The sequence below is a fragment of the Melopsittacus undulatus genome, chromosome 3, assembly GCF_012275295.1.
Source record: "Melopsittacus undulatus isolate bMelUnd1 chromosome 3, bMelUnd1.mat.Z, whole genome shotgun sequence".
Lineage (NCBI taxonomy): Eukaryota > Metazoa > Chordata > Aves > Psittaciformes > Psittaculidae > Melopsittacus > Melopsittacus undulatus.
This window is the reverse complement of record NC_047529.1, coordinates 98,024,299-98,051,033: the sequence shown is the minus strand read 5'-3', so window position 1 is coordinate 98,051,033 and position 26,735 is coordinate 98,024,299. Positions and strand designations below refer to the sequence as shown.

General features: G+C 35.6%; 1 protein-coding gene across 1 annotated transcript in view; it reads right to left on the bottom strand.

Moving 5' to 3' along the window:
- TTC27 (tetratricopeptide repeat domain 27) overlaps window positions 1-26,735 on the bottom strand; it is a 117,130-nt gene that overhangs the window by 74,727 nt on the left and 15,668 nt on the right. The window contains exons 5-9 of the mRNA XM_005145350.3: window positions 25,795-25,897; window positions 23,706-23,870; window positions 19,853-19,989; window positions 15,855-15,967; window positions 5,588-5,654 (exon numbers count right to left, since the gene is read on the bottom strand). Of these exons, the coding sequence (XP_005145407.2) occupies window positions 5,588-5,654; window positions 15,855-15,967; window positions 19,853-19,989; window positions 23,706-23,870; window positions 25,795-25,897 (585 nt within the window). The remainder of the gene's footprint in view (window positions 1-5,587; window positions 5,655-15,854; window positions 15,968-19,852; window positions 19,990-23,705; window positions 23,871-25,794; window positions 25,898-26,735) is intronic.

Sequence of the window (26,735 nt, the reverse complement as noted above, 5' to 3'; positions counted from 1 at the left end):
ACTTATCACATTTACCACAAAGCCCATTTCCCCTGGACAAAGCAAGGGCTGGGATAGATTGAAGGGGTAATGTTAAGGACCAGATGCAGCTCTGTTATCATGGATATTCTCTGTTGGGAGTGTCATATCAGACTATAAACACTGAATTGCATCCCCAGTATGTAAACTATAAACTACAGTATAAGCTTTCTATAAAGCTTTAAGAACTTGGATTACTGAGTGGGCTGGGTTTTCTTAAATTTTATTCTCTTTTGTAAAAGAAAAGTGTAACACCAGCCATTATTTAATCCTTCCCCTATTTGTCTGCGAGAACTGCAGTCTTAAAACATAAAGGAAGATTTACCAGTTCTTACACAGAGCTTTCATGTGTTCATGGAACTCTTACGTTTCAGAATTACTTTTTAGTTCCCCATGTTAAAATTTATATTCACACAATGGACATATTTTATAAAGCTTTAAACTTATTTTCTTAAAAATTCTATTTAAAAGTATACTAAAATATTATGTACATTTATATAACACTGGTGTTCATTTAAATCTTCTCTTTGATATATTGTCTTAACTGCATTACCTATTCAAAATAATGCAAACAGCAAATATTTAATAGAAGTGATGTTAAGACCTCACTTTTGGTCATTTACAAAAAAGTTGCTTTGGTTTTGCTGTTTTTTTTTTCTAAAAAGATATTTGGATCACTGATATACAAAGATCAGTGTGATGTACTTCTGAACTTCTAAGGAAAAACTGCTGTCTAATATAAAACCTATTATTATGCATATTTCACATTTCTATTTTTACATTAAAACAATCCACTGAAATGAAAGATGGGATAAGGAAGCATATTTAGGCATTGTAAAACTAACTTGAGGAGCTGACAGTAAACTGGGCTGCAAAACCCGAATGTTAAAGCAATCCTGAGTTAGTTCTTTGGTTTCTTGCATCGTATACTTCTTACACAGAAAGCTCTGGGGGAAAAAAGTTTATAAGGAAGAAACTGGTAATTCTAACAGCAGCACTGGCTTTCACTACTGGTTTATGTTTCTTTTCTCTCTGAAAAATGGCTTTTAAATGCAATATTCAGTTAGCTGAATCAGCAAGATTGCTGAATACCATACGCATAACTGGGTCTCTAAAGCATATTGTGCGATATTTAATTACTAAATAAGAACTTAGCTTTCTTAGAAGTTCAAGTGCTTACCACAACAGAATTAAAGAATTATATAAGAATTAAAAATAATATAACCGTTTTCCTAAAACATTTTGCATGAGAAAAAGTATATTTAATTTCCCTTAAAATGTTCAGTTTTGTGCATCTAGTTTCAGCTATATATTAAAAAATTAAAAATTGAAATATTATGCTGATGATAGATGAACACATTTGTCTAGAATTCCTGAAGCACTGAAGTCCAAATTATTGTACCAAGAGAAGCTATCCCAGACAATGAGATTATATACGCAAATACACAGGATCTGATATACCCCAACATAAATACTAAAAGCAATTCTTATTTACAAAAGTTTACTTTTAGGACAATGGCATTTATTCCAAAGTGACTTCAGTAAATGAGAAGCAGCAATCCTTTTGTATTTGACAGCAGTCACCGAGCAGTGACTAATAGTGACATAATAGTGCTATTTGTAGACTCTAAGATATGTTTCTTAAAATACATATATATACGTATCTTAGAGATCTAGTAATTTTTAATTTCTACCCATAAAAAGGGTGTTTAGAAAGCCTGTTGGCCAAACTACACCTAGTACAAAGCAGGCCCATATCACCTACTTGATTTCACTTTGATCATCCTTTTCCTTTCATACCTTAATTCCCACTGCTCAAGAGAAATTGCAGGTCACACGCATTTGTTTTGCAATGTCCAAAGCAAAAGGATCTCTTGGAGATTCCCTGATCTATTAAAAATGCCTTACAATTTCTCAAGTTCCCTAAGATATCTTGAAATGCTTTCCTTTCTTCAGGAAACATAAATTTCAGCAGATATGAAATGAATGCATGACAACCATCTAACCAGCCTGCAGATTTAGGAATCCACATGTAGGCTGAGAAGATGCCTGCTCACACACACACGCACACACAGCAGTTTAAATGATGCTAAAGAAATTACAAGAGCAGCATTGATATACTGCTCATTTGCCTGTTTCACTAGGTAGTACCAAAGCTTGGTAAATACCTTAAATACAACTGTTAATATTTGCAGTGCCACTTGCATACTCAGCTAGCACACGTCATAAGAGCCAAGGCTGTGTTAACATCCACACAGAATATCCCTGCTTCCAGGAGCACAGCAATGGATTTGCTTGCCTTGGGGTCTCAAGATCAAAAGAGAAAATAAAGGTAAGATTAAATTGCATCCCTACCTCCAGTTAACTTGGAAACATGAAGCAAAAAGTTAAAAAGAACACTATTCTAATAATGAAATTTATTATTTCCTCTAATTTTTAGGCTACCAGCTACTTCTTCAACTCACTGCTGTCTGAATTCTGTACCACTAACAAGAACTACATTACTACTAGTTTATTGCTACAGACACTTTGTTGATACTCAGAACACAAAGTGATAGGGATGCTTGCAAGTATTTTCCAGCTGTGTTTGTTTCTCTGGAGATCTATCCTAATAGAAAGCCAACTGTATCCTGGGCTGCATCAAAAGGAGTGTGACCAGCAGGGCGAAGGAGGCAGTCCTGCCCCTCTACTCTGCTCTCGTGAGACCTCAGTTGGAGTACTGTGTGCAGTTCTGGTGTCCTCAACATAAAAAGGACATGGGACTGTTGGAACAACTCCAGAGGAGGACCACGAGGATGATCAGGGGACTGGAGCATCTCCCGTATGAAGACAGGTTGAGAGAGTTGGGGCTGTTCAGCCTGGAGAACAGAAGGCTGCGTGGAGACCTCATAGCAGCTTTCCAGTATCTGAAAGGGGCCTACAGAGGGTGAGGGACTATTCATTAGGGACTGTAGTGATAGGACAAGGGGTAACAGGTTGAAACTTAAACAGCAGAGGTTTAGATTGTATATAAGGAAGAAATTCTTTATTGTTAGGGTGGTGAGGCACTGGAATGGGTTGCTCAGGGAGGTTGTGAATGCTGCATCTGTGGCAGTGTTCAAGGCCAGGTTGGATGAAGCCTTGGGTGATATGGTTTAGTGTGAGGTGTCCCTGCCCATGGCAGGGGGGGGTGGAACTAGATGATCTTAAGGTCCTTTCCAACCCTAACTATTCTATGATTCTATGATAGTGGCTGCTGATCTTACAAGGGTGAAGCAAAGCTGTAACTGACTGAGAAGCTCTGTAACAGAATAAAAAAAAATCCCCCAAAAAACAAAAAAAACCCAACCAACAAACAAAAAAACCCCAAAAACCACATTAGCTCTTCACAGCCACTGCAATAAACGTTTAAGGAGCAACTTCAGCAGCTGTCCAGTGAATTTGAGGAACCAGCCACTAGATGGCAGAAAAATGTAGTTTAATTTCCTCATCATTTCAAAGAATTCACCCAACAGATTTCCTACATCTCAAACAACAGGTAATATGATCTGTCAAGCAATGTCAGATAAAAGATGACAGTAAAGCTGATTCTTCCCTAGTGTATGTGTTATGTTGACCTTTTCTCCTCTGCTCTAAAACCTGAAGAATGCTGAAACATTTAAAAACTGAAGTGTTAAAACAGCTAAACACCACACCTAGTTTCATTATTCTGAGAAGTGCACCATTACAGGAGTAAGGCCAACCTCATTAAAGACTTTCTGTTATTACAGTTTCGCTCCACGTAATGTTAAAAGGACAGAATATATGGAGAAGTTCTTTCAAGATTCAGGTATATAATGGCTGCTTTTCTACCCAAGAATTATTCAAATAATAATGGGTAGTGAAAATAATGAAGCAGAGAGTAACAGAAAAGGTCCAGGAAGTTTGACAGGAAATAAAATAGGAGAAGCAAAATCCTGAGTTTTCACATAAACCCTTCAATTTAAAATATATTATTTTTACAACAAAAGCGGCAGAGTTTGTTTAAAAAAAATCATATTCATGTATTGAAACTTCATACATTTGCATTAACTTTTTAAAAAAATATATTGTAATAATTACTCCATTTTTTCAAAAGCTTGCACTATTTGGTTCTTTTTTCATTCCTACAGCCTTCTCTATATGCGCATTTCCTTACTTTGTACATATTTATTCTTTCTCTAAGTTTTTTCCTCTCCTCTAATGGTCACCATACTTTAATAACATCACTGGGTACCTCAATTACTTCAACACATGAGGGTTAACAGTCACATTTTTTGTACATCTCAATTTTTTCCCTTCTTTCTATTCCTACCCTAAAAAAAAAAAAACAACCCAAAACTACAGTTCAAAACAAATACTTCAAAAACTGTATTATGAGAAAGCACTATGACCACTGTACCAAAGAGAAAACCTACAAACCCCAAATTGTTTCACAGCGGTTCAATCAGCTCACTCATGCAGATCTTATATGTAGTCTATTAGCATAGATGAGCTAAACATTATTGTAAAACCAACCTATTTTACATTTACCTATTTAATGCAAAGATTAGGATTTTCTTTTTTACAGACTGAATTTTTCACCACCACAAAAAAACAAACAACCCAATGAAACATCACTACATTTAACCTTAGATTACTGCCTCTAGTCCTTTCACATAACTACAACGTCAGTGTGAAAAATTCTCACTCAGTTGAAATCAAAGGGATTTTTGCCAAGATCCTACCTGCAAACTTTTATCAAGAATTACTTTTTTTCATATGGCACTATTATAGGAAAGGGGTCTCAGACCACAGTGCTTGGGTAGGAGAGCAAGCCCTCTTTACTGCACCAAAGCTGACCTCTAACATTGTGGAAAGTTGAAAAAATTACAATGTAATCAATGGCCTTTCTTCCTCCACTCACCCAATAATGTACTGTTGAAAACACACAAAAGCAGAAAAGACAAAGAAAGTAAAATGATATTTCTCCTGAGTAAACCCCCCCCCCCAAAAAACAACAAAACCCAAAAGAAACACCACAAACAAAAAGACCACCACACTGAAAAAATATCAAGTTAGTATTTTCAAGGCACTCTGGAAGTTACAGAATTGTTCTGCAACAAATCAGCCACTGGACCAGGAATAAACATGTCAAAACAGAACATGTGATACACAGACTGAATAAATCTGACAGAACAAAGCTGAAATTCCTTTCAAACTCCACTTAAACAATGTTTAAAGAAGGACATTTTCAACACCGGTACCATAGGAAGTGTTTGCTATAAAAATGCACAGTTGAATATTGCATTCTAATTCATATACCTACTACAAATTAAACCAAAAAATGTTCTGTTTTCAGGTGAAATTAAATTTTTCCATGTCAAGCTTATCCCACATGATGATGGCTCGACTGAACTGCAGCATCACCTTAATTTCTTGAAATAAGCAAAACTTAATGAAATGACTGAGTACTAAAAAGAATATTTGTTTATAGTTTCATGATTAATGTGATTAACAGGTTACTGCTCTATACTTCACTTACACAGTAAGTGATAATATGTTTACTAAGAAGTCAGGATAAGTTACTTACTGAAGTAAAAGCCAGAAGTTCCTCTTCAGTTAATTTGTGTATTGGGTTGTTCTTTTGAAGGTCTATACTGTAAAGCAAATAAAGACAAACACAAAAATAATTTAAAATTTATATTTTAAACTTTACTATGCTGCTATACAGAACATTTTTCAAGCTTGCAGAAATGTAAAGTACATTCTGGAAAACGGTTACAATGACAAATGGGAGGATGGTATGTGCAGAAGTCAGCCTAGACCTACAAGCAGGTGCAGAACAGAAAGAACCATTTAGCGGACTGAGATACTTTAGTAATACCTTTCTAATACCATTCTAAATTGAAACACCTTACTCAGTTTAAGCTCATGGAAATAACAATTTTACAAATATTTACAAGTTTTAAATCCATTCTCTGCTTATACAGTGGTCTGTTTTCAGTTAAAATTCTATGACTAAGTGGGTACAGATTCTACAAAACAAAGCCACTAAATATCAAAAAGTCAAAAAGTGTAAATCAAACACCCTCTTTCTAGTCACTCTAGGTACATGAACATAGGGGTCCATCTCTCACTAACTACCATTACCACTAGCTTGTAGTACACAAATGGGGAAAACCAGAAGAATATACTGAGATCAGAATTATTTTATTGACAGTTGGACAAGTTTACAGAGACGATAAAGAAACTGGGCTTACAACTCAATGTGGATGGATGTTCTCAACAGACCACCAACATTTACATGTATACTACAAGAGATACCTCTAAGTGGCACATAGAGCAACATAGCTGATATCCAAACTCCCTGTGAAAATAAAAAGGTATCACACGAAAATATATCCTAAATCATGGCACAGAGTATGGATCATCACCAAAGCCATATAGTGGCTATATACATAAGCTTGAATTCATCACCCTATTCCTTAACTTTGCAGCAGGCTTTATATTATAGGTTAAAATTGCAAAGATAGTATATTTATTGTGATGATAGGTCACAGACTGAAATAATGCTCCCTACATTGCATGCCTTAGTTTGGAGGCAAGACTTTGCCACAGTCTGACTTTCTTTTGCTTTGTTAATTCTTCTTAGTACGCATGATACAATTATCATTACAGCAATAACAGTCAATACTTTTGATTAAAACTTGTTACTAGCCACAAGAATAAGCTATAGAATAGAGGCTGCCTGTCAAAAAAATCAATTATCTTTAACAGGGCATGTCAATCAACAAATGTTCCTGAGGACAATAGAAAGCAAGTATCACTCCTATTTTCTGGAAGAGCATGAAGGAAGATCCAGGTTAACTGCACCTCATTCCTTGGAAATGATATGAAATAAATCATCCTTGAAGACATTTTGTAACACATGGAGAAAGGAGTCAGTAGACATTCATCAGGGGGAAGTCATGTTTAATCAACTTATAACCTCTATGTTGTAATAACTGGCTTGGTACATTTGGGGAAAGAGGTGGACATTGCCCACCTAGACTTCATTCAGGCTTTCAGCACTGTTTCCATCAGATATTCATTAAGAAGCTACTAAGCAGACAGTGAGGTGGCCTGAAAACTGGCTGGACAGGTAGGCCCAGAAGGTTGTGATATATAGTAGAAAGTTTAGTTAGAAGCCAATAGCTAATGGTGTACTCCAGGATTTTTTCCTTCCCTGACAAGATTTTTCAGGAGAACAAGGAAGTAACAAAGAAATATTCTGCTTCACGCACTTCTTCCCTTGTCCAATATCAGCTGCTAGCAGAAACAGTCAGCTTGAGGTAATCAACTGAAGTCACTTAACACTGGTCAGTAAAACAAATGTGACTTCAGATGAAAAGTAACACCTTTACCTATTCACTGGGAGTAGGGGGAAGTAAAGAAGGCAGCAAGAAAACTCGAAATATAACAAGAACACCACAGCAGCAAGGCAGCCAGAACACTGACATGACCATAGCTTTTGAAAGCCACGGGTAAACAAAGTGACAGCTAAATTTTCACAAAATTGGAACTTATTTTTCAGCATCCTAAACATAAACTGATTCAAGCAGAAAGGATTAGTCCCCTCCTTATTATAGACAGATTTTTGTCACAGCTTTTTGAAGCATATAGCTGCAGTTACTTCTTCAGATCAAAGCAATGCTATAATAGGTCTCCAATTTCCATTTCCGCCACATCAATGTAAAATGCCTTAAGACACATAAGTAACATAAACTTTGAAACATAGCAGAAAAATGAAACTGTTTTAATGATTTTCCAATCTAAATCAAATAAAATTTAAACTTGTGTTTTAAATCTGAATCTAGAGTAGAATTGTAGGTTGCTTTTAAACACTTTTAATGACTGTATCAGCTCCTGTCAGAGTATCTTTCAGACATTTCACTTATATGCCCTGTATTTGTTCTGATTTCAAGAACAGGTTAAGCAGGTCACCCCAGAGAATTTCAGGAGTTAAAATTGGAGTGAAATTCAGCAGCTGTTGCTGTAGGTTTTATGATCAGGCATCTTTTCACAACATGGAGAGAAGTCACTAATCACATCATGCACCTTTCATATTTTCTGTTCACTCTAGAATCATGACTTAGGCAATTGAATGGAATAGAAGAAGGAAAGAAAAAGTGTCTTGGGTTCAGCAGTAGCAGTCATTTTTCCCCTTCTCCGTAGCTGGTGCAGTGCTGTGGTTTTGACTTTCAGCCTGGGAACAGTGCTGATAACACCGATGTTTTCAGTTCTTGCTCAGTAATTTTTAGTCTGACCAAGGACTTTCCGAGTCTCATGCTCTGCCAGGGAGGAGGGGAAGCCGGGAGGGAAGCAGAGACAGGACACTTGACCCAAACTAGCCAAAGAGGTATTCCATACCACAGCACATCATGCCCAGTATATAAACTGGGGGCAGTTACCCAGAAGAGCTAGATCACTGCTTGGGTAGGGCTGGGTATCGCTTGGCAGGTGGTGAGCGATTGTGTTCTCTTCCCTTGTGATTCCCATTATCATTATTATTACTGGTGGTAGCAGTAGTGGTTTGTGTTATACCTTAGTTACTGGACTGCTCTTATCTCAGCCTGTGGGAGTTACATTCTTTTTGTTCTCCTCCCCATCCCTCCAGCCGCAGGGAGAAGAATGGGGGGAGTGAGCAAGTGGCTGCACAGTTTGCATTGCTGGCTGGGCTTAAACCACAACACAAAGACAAATAGATATTTTTCAGACAGATAAAACAGAACCTTAAAGTAAGATCTATTCTGCAGGAGGAAAAAAGTATGTTGTAGTAAATCAGCAAAAGCTAATTGCTTACAGCTTCCAATTTACAGCCAATTCTTTAATCTGATTAATCAGATCTATATAGACAGCCTAATGAATAAGGTATCCAGTTTAACTAGCTATATCGTTTGCAACATAAATAGCCATAATCTTTGTAACAGAGGAATTAATAGCAATCATTCCAAAGCATCGCTTTTTGGATGACGACTCAAAAATTTTTGTTTCAAGAACTGATTTGGAAAGTGGATAAATGTCAAAGAACATTGTCAAAAGCTATTAAAAATGAAACAGTGTTCTTCAAATAACTGAAGTTACATTAAAACAAAATACAGAAAGCATCAAGGAGTCTGGATAATAAGTAATCATAATAAAAATACAACTAAAAATGTAATTATGGAGTCCAAAAACTGTTTCAGGAGAAACTAACCAAAAATCAATGCTAAATCCTTCTTCCTATATAGCAGGAACAAAAATTTTGAGAGTCCACAGGACCAAAATCACAGCCCTGGTATAAAAGCCATTTTAGAGAAGCTCTATGAGTTCACTGCATTAGCATTTATTGCAGAAGAATGGGTCCCAGGGACCCTTTCTGGGTAAGGGAGAGAATTACAAGAGAGACTCTTTCTCAAATTGAAAAGCTGCAGGAGAGGCTATATGCTAACAAGTTGGATGCTAAAAAACTAACAGGAAAAAGGTTAGAAAAAAAGTTTAAAATTAGTTTTGGGCTGAGATAGCTGAGACACTAAAAGCAATGCCTATGTCCTCATTTAGAACTGTGTCAGCGACTGACGATAAGAGAGCAACAAAAACTATGCCAGCCTTTAAAACTGGTGTCAGGGGATCAGTGAAGTTACTGGTTCATAAGCATATCATGTGGAAGGTACATAAGAAGAGACTTTATAATGAACAGAAGGACTAGAGATACCTGGACAAATGCGTATGGGGAGAGTTGGCCAGGCATCTGTAGAAAAATATTTCTGCTTTACAAACCTGTTTTCCACTTTTGGAAGGTTTAACCAGCTTAAGGATATACATAAGCTGCTTGATGAAATCAGCTTGGATCTCTAGGATATTTTGAGAAGACCCTTGACAAAAAAGATTTTAAAAAAGATTAAAAGATTGGAAATGGTATGAGACATAATCAGACATCCCAATGGAGGTGACCAGTGAAGTCTTGCACAAAATCCAGATTTTGTGATGTGATCCATACACTGTAATATTAACATACAAACTGGAACAGAAGAATGTAATTGAGGTGACAAATGATGTTCTTTGAAGTAAGGATGTGATTAGGCAATAAGAAGCTGCAGAAAGACCTAACGGAATAGTACAAAAGGTAATAAAATAGAATACCAAGCAATGCACAATAGAAAGCACAACCCTGGCTCCACAAAAAATGGTAGGCTCCAATCCAACCATTTCTATTCAAGAGCACATCTTTAGCACTACAGCTGCATGAAAACACTAGCTCAGTACTAGGCAGCTGTTAAAAAGGCAAATCAATATGTAATTAATTAGGAAAATAACACAGAATCACATACTGGAGTATACTACATAAAATATACAAATCAGTAACAAAGCCTACATAAAATATTACATAAAACCTTTGTTTGTCTATCCATGACTAGTATGTTCTGTTCTTGGCACTCATTTCAAAAAATAATAATTCAGTACTGGAAAAAAATTCAGAAACCAACAGCTAGAACAATTGGTTTATGATGATGAATAATTGTTTTATGCCTTATAAATATGTAACAACTTCTACAAAAGGAATGTCTCATGAGGGTGGGACTAACCAAAGAGAGATATTGCAGAGATTTTCAAAACTGTTAGGATATAGATGAGTTAAGTCACTAAACGAAACCAGTGCCAACCAAATCGTCACAGATATTTAAGATACATTGGGCATGCAGACAAGGCAGATTAGGCTCAGGAAACCACTTTTTAGAGGCTGGGAAAATAGGAGAAAGAAGCAACACATGCCTGCCCTGTTATTGTTCACCCTTAGGTATCTCTTCGCAGTCACTCTTGAAGAAGAGTGCAAGGTTAGATGGCTGAAGACAACTGCTGTTTGTTTGCTTATGTTTCCTGACATGTTACCTCTCTGCAAGTACAAACAATTCAAGTTCCTCAGGTAACTACAGTTAACTAGCATGAAATGTATGATGAAGAATAGACATGTCAAATTTTCCACACAGGCATTCTAATGAGTATTTGCTGTAATTTGATGCAGCTGTTTTTTACCAACTGTGTTAATTTTGTGAATAGAGAAGAGCTAAACCCAATAAACTGATCACTTTACAAGCTTTTTTGAAGTTTCACAAAAGTATTTAAAGTGACTAATGTTTTTCATGTGAGGATTTTGAACAGCAAGACAGGAAGCTTATTTCCCTAGTGGGAACCTCTTCACACAGTCGTATGAACTGGTGCACAGCGATGTATTTTGTAGCAATGATTTTAAGCAGCCATAAACTGACCATGGTGAGATCATTGTCCGGCACCTATAATTGGTTTGTTTCAAAAAAACAGTAATAATTTACACCTACATGATATGTTTGTAAAGATTGGCCAGAGTGCCAAAAAGTATTTAACAGAAAAACTGTCATCTCTTTTAATGTTGTCCAAGATTTTATGTTGTACCTTTTACTTTCATTGGACAAGATGTGTAAGCTCTGGCTTTGCACGGTCACTTTAAGATAGCCTTTTCCATCTCAATGGCTTGGAAGAGAGAATGCCTTATCTTATAAAACGAGGTGAAAACAGTTGTTTACCTGCTGTTGCCTTGTACTTCTGATACAAGCTATATTGCATGACCTCACTATAAAGTGCAAAGAAGGCTGCAATCACATATACCTAAAAATCTTAATAAGCATTAAGATTTTATCTTAAAAAAATCTTAATAAGCACCTAAGTTTAACCACGTAAAATTTAGGCCTTTAATCTAGCTAGAAGTCTACGATTTATTCAGAGTCCATGAAAAAATAAATGTAGGGAGCAATTCAACCCATTGTAAAATAAGTGGCTGAAGTGAAATAAACTACACTCTGCAGGTATTGGTTCCTCCATTGACTAGAGAACAGAAAGCTGCCGTGGTTTAAAACCAGCCACACAGCTCATTCACTCACTCCCTCCCTTCCCCCCTCAACTTCCGGAGAGAATGTAGCTCCCACGGGTTGAGATAAGCACAGTTTAATAACTAAGGCATAACACATATCACTGCTGCTACTACCAATAATAATAACAATAATAAAGGAAATAACAAATGAAGAGAATACAACACCTCACCACCAACTGATAACTCAGCCCACCCTGCCCGACCGAGCACCAACTGATACCTCACCCAACCCCCTAGAGAACTAGCCCTTCCGGGTAACTCTCAGTTACATCCTGGGCATGACATGCTGTGGTATGGAATACCTCTTTGGTTAGTATGGGTCAGATGTCCTGTCTCTGCTTCCTCCCAGCCTCCCCTCCTCTCTGGCAGAGCATGAGACTCACAAAGTCCTTGGTCAGACTAAACATTACTGAGCAACAATTAAAAACATCCGTGTTATCAGCTCTGTTCCCAGGCTGAAAGTCAAAACACAGCACTGCACCAGCTACTAAGAAGGATAAAAAATGACTGCTACTGCTGAACCCAGGACAAAAGCTAAGATCAGATTCTTAAATTTCAAGTAGCTAAATATTTTCCTATTTCACCTACTGTAGTTTCCCAAAACGCATATTGGGATTTTATTTTTCTAATTACTCAATTGATTCAAAAAGCTCATATTTAGTAATTCTGTTAAAAGCCTTTAGTCTTAATGCTACTTAGTGCTTAGACAGCTGTTTTGTGTATGCTTCTACAACTCATTCTGTAAACTGTATATTATATATATATATATTATAGTATATTATATATATATATATTATAGTATATTATATATATATATATATTATAGTATATATCAAATGCAAAATAAATTACTGTCAAATAAAAGTTATGCTTCCTGATGCTTTCCTTAGCAGCTGAAGACTGGTGCATAGTTTACGACTGAGCTGAGGTGCCTCCAATATAACACACTATTTTGGTCTGATCTGATTCTTGAGAAACAGCAAAAGATTAAGAAATAACCAGCCACTGGACATTTGTCTTTGCTTTCTTAGAACTTCTAAAAGGTCCCCCTTTTTACAAAAATGGTGAATCAAGTGATGAGAAGGGATTTCTTTCCAAGCTGCTGACACACAGCTGCTGTTGCCTACTCTAACAGCCATCTACTCTGGGCTATTTCTAAGTGACAAGGGAAACAGAGTCCCTTCTCTGTTTCTCAGCATTCTGGCATCTGTACTATATTAACACATTATTTAAACCATACATTTGTCCATTCTTTTGTTTTTATTTTATTTTTGTATTGGAACTTTAGTATCTTTTTCCATTTGCCTCTGAAAACTTAGTTCTAGGCCCTATACAATGTTCTGGCCACAGTCTTAAGGCTTGACTGTAAAATAAATTTTATAATATCATGACTAGTTATTTTCATCTAAAATATCACAAAAAAGTCCTAGCCAAGTGATGCTTCTGCACCCCTAGGAGCTTATTCTAGTATTTCCTTTAGGTTGCATTACTCCTGCAGTGAGATGATCTGAAGACACCTCTACACAACATTCTTCCTACAGAGATACTACATCTGTATTCGTTGGAATAGGAAACCTTTGTGTAAACAAGGCAGACTGAGGTGGTTTCCCACACACACACTTTGTTTTAGCTACAGTTTCATTATTGTAAGAGGCAAATGTTTTTTTTAGATTTAGTTCCACAGACTGTCCAGTATTTGGAAGAAGAAATAGAATAGTCAAACACTCTAAAGGAAACTGTCTCAAATTACGGATGCCACAGAGGACTGGCTGGGAACAGTTCACATTGCTACTTTTTTATAATTTATTATTTTTCATGAGAATAAGAGAGAAAGGTCTAAAAATATATATAGAGAGATATATAACTGATTCAGGCTCCCACATGCTATTTCCAAGCTAGGTTATGCATACTGCATGAGATATTGCTTCAATTTTTGTAAAGACAACACATATGAGATACTTTATATCCCCTTAAAATGTTACTGGGGAGGAGGAGATAAAGATATTTTGCATTGATACTGTAATAGTACTTTATTTAGACACTCAATCATTCTAACCTACCTGAAATTAAGCTTATTTCACAGACAGAAACATAATGTGTATTCAGGTAATTCCATAAGACCCTATGTAACTGTAACAATTTTCAGTCTGTTCTGCTATCCACAAACATTTCTGCATGCTGCTGATTGAGCTAGCATTATTTAGCTACAAATATATCGGCTGGATTAAGTGGCACTTCTGTAACATTTGTTGTAAAACAAATACTAGGAAACACAGTGAAATATATAGTGAAAAAAAATTCTCACATTCACTCTTTTTCTTTACCTGCAGGTTGCCTTTCATCAACAAACCAGGTCAGTCTCTTAAAGTTTATTTGCATTAGAAAAAACATCCACTGCTGACAATGTCAGTCAACAACAGATGCCTCTGAAGTGATGCTAGACATAGGTGAAGTCTAGTTACAACTGCTTTGGAAAGTTAAAGGAATTCTAAAGCCAAGTTATTATGAAATTAGTTATTTATTCTATAGAACTGAAGTCCTTGAGCATAAAAGAAAACCAAGGAATTTTCTACAACTTAGATTTGATGTTTTTTTAAAAAGCCAGTACTGAACAATTTAACATATATATATATACTTCCTTGCAAACTGATATGCCAATAGCCGATATAAACACTTGGGGTACAGCCAGCAATTCAAGCCTAAATTCCAGCCAGTCATGAGGTTTATATCCTAAATTCACTTCAAAGAACAGTTCTGAAAACTATCATTCTTATAGCATTTCTACAACACAGCTGGATATCAAATCTTGTCCTCATCTATGCCTGAAATAGTTTCAGTTGCTTAACACAGTCTAACCCCCTGAATGGCATTTACCATTCCTGCAAGGAAGCAACACTGAGAACTTTTTTGTTGGTTTTTTTTAGTCTCATTAATGAGCTTCTTGCCTTGAGTCCTGCCAAACTCACATACCACTTGGATTAATTATAATGTACACACAGAGCTGGGGGTTAAAATAATTTCTAGCCACTATTCAGAGCATGACAGTAGTGGTTTGAAAGTGACACACTGGTGAAGAAACCTACTGTGCAGCTGAGTCAATGTAAAATACAAATTCTACCCTTTCAGAAAGTGACCAATAGACAAAATTTCCTCCAAAAGGATGGAGGCAGGAAGAATGAAATATTCTGAACACATGACAATACTGCGTTAAAAAATTAAATGCGTGTGACAATGCTTCTCGGGAGGGGGAAGGCCTTGACTTGAGTCAGTGTAAAAGACTGAAAGTGACTTGGCCAGGAACGTATGTCAACCCATTGTTCACTCAACTCCTTTTTCCTCAAACTGGATCTACATGGGGCCTTGAAAAAACAACAAGCTTAAGTCTCAGGGAATAAAGAAAATATGAAGCCACAGTACATATTCCACTCATAAATTCCTGATTACAGTGGATGCCTGAACAGTTAAAAGGCATAGCTGAAACCACAGACATCTGACTTTAACTATATAGCCAAGCAGGTGTGGGGCCCTTCGAAAAGCTGCAGTCTGAGAAATGAGCATATGAAAGGAAACAATCTTGTTTCCACCAGTGATTTTCATGGCATTTTTTGGGACAAGAAGAGGAAAATAACTGAAAATTTTGACAAGTGGGAAGAAGAGGGGTAGAGAGATATTATAATGTGCTATAGAACAAGCGAAGGATAAAAGAGAAATATTAACAATATTAGCAACTAATGAAACAGTGCTGAAATTCTGAACTGGACACTAAGTTCACTCTGAGATAACTGAAAATCCTGCCCATATATAATGCAAGTCATACTATTTTAGCCAGACTACATAATAATGAAGGAAAAAAAACCTCATTGACTCGCCACTTCATTATCACAATTATTCATGCAGTTTTGTGGGTTTTTTGAGTAATTGTGAACTAATTTACCATATGCCAAGGATTACAGCAAGCTCTTCTGCACACAAATCTGGTACTTGGTACTCATCAGCATCTGCTAATTTTATCTCATTAAGCAACGTATCATCATTTAACTCATAATTCTGTGGAAGACAAAAAAATATTTTAAAGTAAATAGAAACTGTTACAGAGAAATTTCTGCCTTCAAAATATGAAAAAAAAAAACGTAACTTGTCTGAAACAGATAATATCAACATCAGAAAGAGACACAATGGAAAGTAATTTACCATCCTATAACTGTGATAGAATAACTAACTAAGCCAGTAGAATGAAGTACCATCCGAACGAGTTTTACTACACGTATACTGGTTGTCACGTAGGAAGAACAGCATTCAGAGTAACTTTAAAATTATCTGAATATTGATTTTTTTACTTAAGGGCTGAAGAAGATTTTCCTTTTCAAATTGTTGCTCAGTGTTACCAAAAATGTTGTCCTTATTTTATATATACTTTAAAAAACCCCAAACAGTCCTTAAACCAACTATTGTACTATTGGTTTTTAGTTACAAGTAGTATTTTTTTATAATCTATTAAAAACAGAAAATTGATTATTTTAACAGTTTTTCAAACTTCCTATTCATTTCCCTTCAATGTCCTATTGATATCTATTTCCAGCAAGCATCTTTCATTTGCAAGGTGAAAACAAGGGTCCATGGAAGAACAAAAAGTGAATAGGAATGTTCTGAAGTGGGCTATCTGCATTTGTAGCTGATATTTTATCACTATATAAATGAAACTAAATTTTGAATTGGCAAAGAATGTGAAGAAAATAAATTTGTTTCAAGGGGATAATGAAGACATTCCCACTCTTAGAGGCATACTTAATACCATCATTTTCTTTTCTTACATTAGCATATATAAGAATTATCTATCACTTCTAGGTGAAAGCTATTCCAGAGTACTATGCTATTATAATACCACTTCACTATATGTAGCGTAAGTTACAATTTAATATAATACAATTAGAAAAAAAATTTCCAGCTTCTGGCCTACATAATCTTTAAAATCTAGTCTGTATAAACAGCACTAATTGCTTTAACATCACTATGAATATTGATCAACCAAACTGTATGCTACAATTTTAAAGCCCGATTTCCATCCCTAGGTTTAAAACTAAATTCCTTATTTCCCCAAAACATAAAATCAGCTCTGAATTTTTTTAGATCTAATCAAACTATTATATAGATGGCACTTCATATCAGGAGTCCTTATGCATCACCTCAAGCCTGAAGTTTCCTTCAGTCACAGGAACTGACTTGTGAGCAAAGCTTTGAATTTAGTCTCAAATATTTTTAAATGCAAATAGTTTTCCATCTAGTGCCATCTCAGATAACATAATTGCTCAGCACCAGGGGGAAGCAGGAAGCACTTGACCAGAAATCAGCTCAGCTACCAGTCCAACAGCCAGTCACATTGCTATTTTGGTTGTATCTTTAATGTAATTAAATTACTGACTGCTTAATTGCAAAATAGCTTGTTCAGTCAACTTACTGAAGAATAATAGGGGGAGAACTTTAAGACCATAGAAGTAAGCACTGCAAAACAGGAGATGAAGATTAATTGTGACCAGTCTCAATTTGGCCTTTTTACATACTGGCAAAGTTTATAATTCTCTTAGGAATTTTTTCCACTCATCCAGGACAATTCCTATCTTTGGACAAATAAGAGTATTTTCCTTTACCTGAAAATGGCAGATGTAAAATAAGAACACTGGACAAGGAAAGAAAATTTACAATAATTCTGTAGCATGATTACAGGCCTTTTTACCTTTCCATGCATGTATGTTAATTCTGTGAAAATTCTCAGCACCTGTCAAGGCTTTGCTTTTATGCATTTGCCATGAATAGTCTTTTAAAAGTCTACAAGACAGATCAAGCACCTGCCCTAAACTTAGACGGAGATGCAATGGTGCTGTCAGTAGTTTTTGGTAGATGGAGAATAGCATTAACTCAGATTTTTAGCTAAAATAGCCTCAAGGTACACTTAAGGCTGACAAATTTGAGACCATACCTGGCAAAAGAAACACTAGGGCTCACTGTTAAAGTTAACACTGACAAATTACATGAACAAGTTGCATTTTGATACTACATTATTCATAAAGACATGCTGTAAAAAGCAGGGGGGGGAAATCAAAAACTTTAACTGGTAATTCAATAAACACAGGAATTGGAGAATCTACTTAGTCAAGCCTTGTCTAATGCCTGTGACAGAATATTAACACACAGTGTTAATAAAATATCTGAACTTGAAAAACCTCAGATTTTCTTTAAAGCCATGCATTGTTCCACTAACATTACTTTCTAGAACTTCTGACACACACAAAATGCAGAAATAAAAGGTTCATTTTTTTTTTTCCCCAGAAGCAGACTGTGGGAACAGAAATCCTAACTTTCCTTAATAGAATCATAGAATAGTTAGGGTTGGAAAGGACCTTAAGATCATCTGGTTCCAACCCCCCTGCCACGGGCGGGGACACCAAATACAGACCCTGAGCAACTTATAGAGAGAATTATGACACAGTCACTCGCACAAAATTTAATTCCCTCCATGTAGCCAAAACCTCTCAAGCCCTTTCTAGCATCACATTTTTACTTTTTAGAAAGAGTAGATATGCTTACTTTCTCTAGCATTATTCTGAAGATACGTTCTCCAAAATCTTAGTAGGAAGGCATGGATAACATAAGAACTACTAATTTTTGAAGGTTCTAAGTAGCCTCATTGTCCTTCTCAAACTCCACACTAAATTTAATGAACAGACCCAAAGCTGCTGAAGTAAGAGGACACACAAATATAGTATTTTATTAGCAAGGAAAATATATTACAGTCCATTTTATACCTACAGCCTAAAACAGTGTTGTCATTGTTTTATGCCAAACTAAAGTCCTTATCAGATAGTCTACAAATGCAAATTCTTCAGAAATTAACTGGATAAACCAGTTATACAAAGACTCTCTGAGAACAATGCATCCTGTCATCTTAAAGGTCTTTCCAACCTAAAGGATTCTATGATTTAGTTCTAGGTAAGTTGTGGTAAGTAAGGTAAGGCTTTAAGTCCGACACTCACCAGATGGCCTCACCTGAGTTTCACTATCCTTAAATAGGTTCCTATACATAGTTCTAAGCACAAGTTATTAAGATATACGCAGTCAATTTCTTTTCATCAAATCAAATACAACACTAAGGACATACTAATGGACAAGCAAAAAAACAAAAAAGCTAGGGCGGTCTCCTAAGATATTTGTGCATTCAGTGTAGAAACAGAGAAGTACTGCCAAATTTTTTGCTTAAGATCCCTGCTTGACCTGGAAGTTTATCAAGGAATAACCCTTTTTAATAAAGGCTTTCCAACTTAAAGAATAAGTCTCAGACATAATGCCTCAGTTTATCTCTGGATTCTTCAGCAAAATCAAATAACCTTAAATCCTGACCAGAACTTCTCCTCATGATGGAAAAATGTCATTCCAAAACAATTCAAAGGTTGTTGGGCCATTTATTGTTGAACTCATCATGCACAGCCTTAAGATCAGCTGGGCCAAGTCATGTAATTCATGCCAGTAGGAATACCTAGACCAATTTCCTATCTTCACATTGTCATTAAACACAACTGTCAGTCCTTAGCAATCCATGCTTTTCTTTGATGCTTTGAAGGCTATTTTTAAAAACTGTCACCTGTTTTCCTAACTCCATCACTCTTAGTCACTATAAATTAATACATGAACTGTGGAAGATCATATTTGCAAATATGCTTTTAGCTGAGTAGCCACATCCGTCTTGCAGACAATCATACGTTGTTTTAACCCATGTCCTTTAATATTAGACAGACATCTACCCTGCACCTTTTCCAAAAGCTTTCAGAAATCAGTTAAGTTTACACTAGGCACCACACACTTTGCACTTGAAGACACTTAAGAAAAGCTTCAGAACATTGTAATTTTAAGAAATGAATACAATTCTCCTCAAATACTTACCATTGTTAAGTTTTCTAGAGGTGTTGGAGCTGGACTTAGCTCACTGTGAGGAAGGAAGAATTCATCTGTTCTTTGCACATCCAAAATAAGCTGTGCAACATACTTTTCCTGAAATCTTGTTCTCTTGCCCAAAGCACCTACAGAAAATCAATATAAATTTATATTAATGAACACTAAAAACCAGTAATCCCATCAAGCACAAGAGAGTTGCTCACAATAAAGCAAATCAAAGACAGAAACCCATTAAGAATTAGCCTATGAAATTTGGCAGTGGTTTAAATCTGCTTGATCTCTTAGCAGTGAGCTACATGTGTTTTTGCCATTATATACAAAAAATATGTATTACAAACATGTAAATGCAGCTAGATAGGTCTCACAAAGCCACTTCTAGGTAAATTTTCCACCATACTGTCTCCTGAAAACTCATAGTAATCAACATTCATCCCTAGCAATATGGCACAAGCAATTGATTTGCCTGCTAAAAGTTAATGACAACGTATAGACACTTAGGCAAATGAAAATCCCACAGTATTTTACAGGCCATCATTTTAAATATTTCAAATCCTCATTTGGAGACAGGCCTATAAAGAAGAATCACAGACATGACATTAACATATACAGCATATAAGACACTGTAAAAGTAATGTGAAAGAATGAAATAGCAAACCAGTGAAAGCTGTCTACTGCATTTATCAATATTCAGAACGCATAATATGAAATTCTTCTCGGGGTTGTTTCTTCATTTTCTTATTGGACCCTCAAACTTACTGGCATATTTCTCCTCCTTTTTTACTAATTTTTAGGTGGCAATTGGCATTTATACAAAATTGAAAAGAAAAACATGGCTGTTATTTCTCTGTTAGCAACCCAGATTGCAAGCTGCAACCTTGATTTCCAAGTTGCAATCAGAGATATCGTAGAACAATTCCAAGATGGTAACTTAAAATAACAGAACCTTAACCAGAATCAAAATGGACCTAAAAATTACTTAAAATCTGGAGGCTTGCTCGCTTATTGTTGAGTATTGTGTCACAGTAATAATGTGAAAGCCACATAACAAAATCAGAGGACTGAATGCTGATTCACTTGCAGGACATAAAATCTTGGAGGTAAAGATGATTGACTGTTCATGTGACAAAAGCCTGAGGGCAAGGCTGTTGTCACTAAGAATTACCTAGCACAGGCACCAAAGTAGCAGTCATCCTTTATCTTCCTGAAGCTGGAAACACAGCAGTAGGGAAGACGGAAATAAACCTGATTTCTCCTTTTCTGCCAAATACCCATTTAATGAGTAAGTCCTGTGGTATGAGTTTATGAAGAAAAGGTTCTAGAAATACCCGCTTAAAATCACAGGGCACACTGCAGAGAAGACCCAGAGAAAGAAATACTGGATAATGATTTATACTAATTTTACGTGGTAGTGCTCAATTCTCGATTTTAGTAACACTTGAAAATGATTACACTGGAAATTTATTTTCTATTGTGTCTTACTGCTTAAATAGCTAAATAAAACACACTTGCAAAGTTATGCTGATTTACATTTACTTGCTACCACCCAGAAACTGTGATTTGTTTATGCTTAGCTGCATACACCTCCCACTCCATTTTTTTAAAGTAAAGAATTCATTGTTATTACAGGGACAAAACAATATTTTTTATTTGAAAAATATATATCATGTATTGAACCTAGTGGAAAAAAAATGCTTGCTTTATGCCACCATATATCCTCATAAAACAGAGTGAATCTACTCAGAGATTTTACTTTCTGTTCCATATTAAATATTCCCAGCGATGCATTACTGGGCATGAAAACAAAAACAAGACAATATGCAGATTTCGGAGTTCAGCATTATTAATCCTCCAGATCTCTTGATCTTAAATTTATTTTGAACTACCATTCTTCATCTTAGTAAATTTATAAGCAAGAAGGACCACATACTTCTCTTTTACTGGAAATTGCTTTTTGAAGTTAGCAATGATTGTGACTTATTGTGAGGGACAAAGTTACTTTTTAATAAACGATGAATACAGCACAGACCTGGATTAAAGGGACTTTAAAAAGTACACAAGCCAAACAAGTATAATTTATTCACACATTTCTAGAATAACTTTTGAAAATACTAATTCTAAATTCTGTAAGAACAGCAAACATTTCCATGCCATTATAAAATACTCAACTTGTATGGACTGCAATCATTAAAGAATAAAAATCCCTTAAAGATCCTTTCCTAAAAAGGAAATTACTTCCAAAAGCCTGAAAAATGTCCTTCCTAGAGACTGAATTTTTATATTAAAGCAAAGTCTTTCCTGATGATGTAACATTCTTTCCATTTAGCCCAAATATGCATGTCATTTAAATGAGTTTGCCTAGAATGTAAACAGTTCCCACATGTTCAGCTCAGTTCATTTGCCTTCAGGTTAGACATCCTTCATAACTATTCTAAAAGATTTACAGAGATAAATCACAGAACTTTTAGGAGTTTCACAACATTTTCCCAAGAGTCTAGAACACCACAAACTCTCTGGAACTAGCATAACCTCTTGGCAAACTAATCAAAAAAACACAAATAATTCCAATGCATCCAAACTTCTTTCCCCACCCCCTCTCCAAACAAGAGGGTATTTTCCTAGGTTACATTTAAGGAAATTATTAATCCAAAATCTGAAGATCTCCTTTAAACTGGAAAAAAAAACCAACCCCAAACAAACAGCACATAGATGTAAGTTGAGGAATATCCATGAATAGCCACCTTCCACCTTGATTTTAGTTAATTAAATTTATATAGCTTGAGTATCATCACATACATTGATGTTTTTAATAAAAATAAAAACCCCAAACATGAAAACTTTAGGCTAATTTCAAACAAAACCACCTTATAATATAAAGTTTGTAGTACATACCACACAAAAAAATTCTTTCATTTTGGGTTTATTTTTTTATTTGTGTGTGGGTTTTTTGTTTATATGTTTGGAATTTTTTAAATTAAAATACTGAACGGATTCAGGATACAAGCAGAGATAGCTGCATCTCCAATCTAAATATAAAAGAAGTGCTGCCTTGTGATATACATAGGAGGCTGCAAGGTTCAGTTCCTGAGTGCTTTCCACTAATTAGCCTACAGAAAAAAAAACTACATGATGGTTTTGCATTTTTAATCAGGTACAATTAAAAGTTCTCAACAGAAAAGGTGTGCATTTTATGTCATTTTAATTACCTAGCAGGACCAGCTAGACCTAACAGTCCCATATCTATACATGCAATTTTAATCTGCCTGACTCCAAAGAATACAATTATCCTTTCAGGACCTAAAGTCTCTGTAATGACTGAATCCTCAATACTACTGTTAATCAGAAATTTGACTTTTCTACTCATTTCCTGTGATAACAGAAGTCCCTGAAGTGACTTTTAAATGCTATTTACATGGAGTAGATCTAGGCTAGTGGCATAAAAAGTTAAAGACTGCATCAAATCATCATGCAGACTTCTTCAGAAGTGTCTACAAAGAAACAAACAAATTATTCACCATGACACCAGCTAGTTCAGGAATCCGACAAGAGAAAAGTAGACCTAGAATTTGATATGAAACACGAAAAGGAAAGATTGCAATACCACAGCTGCTCAGACATCCATATTAGGGATGATACTGTAACTAGACAGCATATTTCTCTTCCCTTTTCCTCGGAGAATTTTTCCTAAGAATGATCATTCTTAGAAGACAAGTAAATCTGACTGCTAAAAGTCAAGATTCAAAATACAGTTTGTTTTTAATTGAATATGTAAAAAGAACCCCAGTAAACCATGTTAGTTTGGTCCAACCAACCAATCTCAAAGACTGTACAAGCAAAAACTTACCTGTGAGATTAATCTGCAGTTTCGTTATGTCTTTAGCCATATTGAAACACTGTTTAGCTTTTTTATACTCATAGTAATACAAAAATGTATAGGCACACTCAAGATGGAACTGAATTGCTAGGTGCCAGCTTTCACTGCTTGTGAACAAAGTCTGTGCTTCTGTCACTGCAAATTAAGAAAAATAAAAATTATCAGGATGTAGTCTGCATGAATGATATTTTAAAAATACATGTAAAACAGCAGGAGAAAAAGTCTGTTATGCTTCAAATAGACTTTGTTCTTTACACCTCCACACATTTAAAAATCTCCGCTTTTAACCAAAAGCCTATTTCAAACATACCACTTCAAAACTGAGAAAGTTAGCTAAATTTTAACCTTATATTTAAGTAATGTATCCTCTTCACTAATGAACAATCTCAGGTTTTAATGCTTCTGCCCATACTTATCATTGAACACATTCTCTTTTCAAAAAAAACAGAATAATGCCCATATTAAGGATCATAAAATACCTGCCTAACAAAACCTTTGTTTTTTGTAAGGGGGGGTGGGTGGATGGGGCAGGCAATAAAAAACCCAGCAAACCAGTAAATGATCTGGGACATCTGCCATCTTTATCTGCTTTTCACACTCTATACAGCGCAATTCTGATGATTTCCCAAAAATTGCATTTACATGCAGAAAAAATAAAATTAGTTTTCTATGAGGTATTATCAAGCACTAATCAAAGACTAGTTAAAAGGCTTACTGAGTATTTTTTCCATGGAATATGAAGGTTTTTATTTGAAATACCAGATGGCTTTAATTTGAAAGTAAACTCACTACAGATTCAAGTGTACTTCACATCTTCTCCTTGGAAAACCATATCTAGGAGTCTCAAAACAGGTCACTGAAAACAGACATCTTAGTGCTTATGTAGTATCTGTGCATATGCAGCAGCATCCTCTACACAGCTCAGGGCTGCACAAACTACTGTATCTCTACCCGGTATCAGCTAGTCAATGAATTTTAATTAAAGACTACTTCTTTTTCAGTTTTGTTTCATGTTTTTCCAGAAAGAAAAAGTAACAGTCATATAAACATGCTCAAAATTTCTCTGTATTTTTATATACATAACAGAACCCAAAAGTGCTTTCATGTGCTCTACATTCTCCAAAGTCAACACAACAAAACTATTCCATCAAGCCAGAACTGCAATACTCAAATAGAACTGCAAAACCATTGGCATCTAACTATCTTTGATGCTGGACATCTTCAAAACCTACGTATGTTGCAGATCAAAAAAAACCTCTGTTAAGTATCGTACGAGTGGAAAGTCTTGAAACTTTGGCATTTAACATTGCCACCTGCATCAAAACATACACGACAACTCATCTCTAAATGCAACAGAAAATTTCTTCTATGTAACTGGCTGGAAATTTTAGGTTTGTTAAATTAAATGCGGAATCTTAACCTGACGAATTGGCAAGGGACAAATGTCTCTAAGCAACTTGCCTCTTCATCTTTCTCAGTTGCAGCAGGAAGCAATATCAACAGTCTATGGAAGAGCTTATGTTTCTTAGAAAAAAAACCCCAAGCGATATAATTACATTTGATATTTTAACTTTCTACATTATGTTTTTGTAAACATATATATATATTACATAATTTAATGTTGTCTGTTTTCTCTGTGTATGCTGCAGAGTAGTAATAAATCTCAAAACTTAGAGATTAGGACAGAGAAAAGGAAAAAAGTTTATCTCCCTCATGAAGATACAGAAGAAAAACATGCCGTTTTCAAAACTAAATGAGCTCAGTTAAGTAAGGGTTGAGAACTACAGAATGGCTTCAAGTGAGCTTGTGACAAGTTAACAGTGTTAAGCATGGGAGAAGAAAACCTTTGTCTACAATAACATATTCCAGTTTTCATCTTAGAGGCTGGAAAACAGCATGTGCCACACAAGTCCACATCAATTTAAGTAAATTCTGTTTCTTCTCTACTCTCTGTAGTTACATAAGCATCATGTTGAGATCTGTGCCTACAAATTCCCCTTCCCCATGATATCTTACAACTGATTCTGTAAGCCAATAAACCGAGTAGTTAGAAACATACCTTGTTTTATACAGGTCTGGGCAAGAGAAAAAAGCTCAGGTGATCTCTCCTCTAACAACTGCTGGTGAATATTCACACACCTTAGAGTCCACCAAAACACTGTCTGAAAGAAAATATGGATATTTCAAATAAATAACAGGTATATTTCAAAGTATCCTCAAAAACAAAAACACAAACAGAACAAAAACAAAACCAAAAAAGAACAGGAAAAAGGATAAGTGGCTTTGAAGACTTTGCAATTTATTAAATTCTAATTTCTAAAAAATACTAAACCATCCAAAATTGCTGGTTTATATAAAAAGTGAACACCAACCTAGGTTAAAGATTAACATACTGAAGTAGCTCTACAGTGCTCTAAGAGTTTGACGGCCTTTTCCTGTTTATTTCTCTAGCTGGTCTTTGAATCCTGCAAATCTTTAGGACCACATTCTGTTAAGAAATTGTGCAAACAGAAGATAAAAGGAACACTTGTGTGTGCTTATTCTGGAGTAGCCACTTGCTACTTTGATTTCACACCTCCTAATTCTTGTAACAGAAAAAGACAAAAAACCAACAAAACAAAACCAACTCTACTTTCTTACTTATCTTCTTTTGTGTCACTTTCATGATTTTAATAGACAGTCATGATTTCACTCTTCAGTAATCTTTCCAGCCTGAAGAATTCTAGACTATTTAGCTGTGTTTTAATGGAAGCCATTATGTATTTCTGATCATTCAGTCTGACCCTTCTATTCAATTTTCCTGTCCTGGTTTTTGTATTTTCAGGTGGGGGTAGAAAGGAGACAGTGAGGTGGAAGAGGATCAGAACTGCTCACGAGAACACCTCACAATCACAATTGAAAGTATTAATGTTTCTATGTGGAATTTCAAATAGGCAAATACCTTACTAAACTAAGTAATCCTTCTATAGCAGAGCTGAATCACAGCTCAGGAAACAGAAA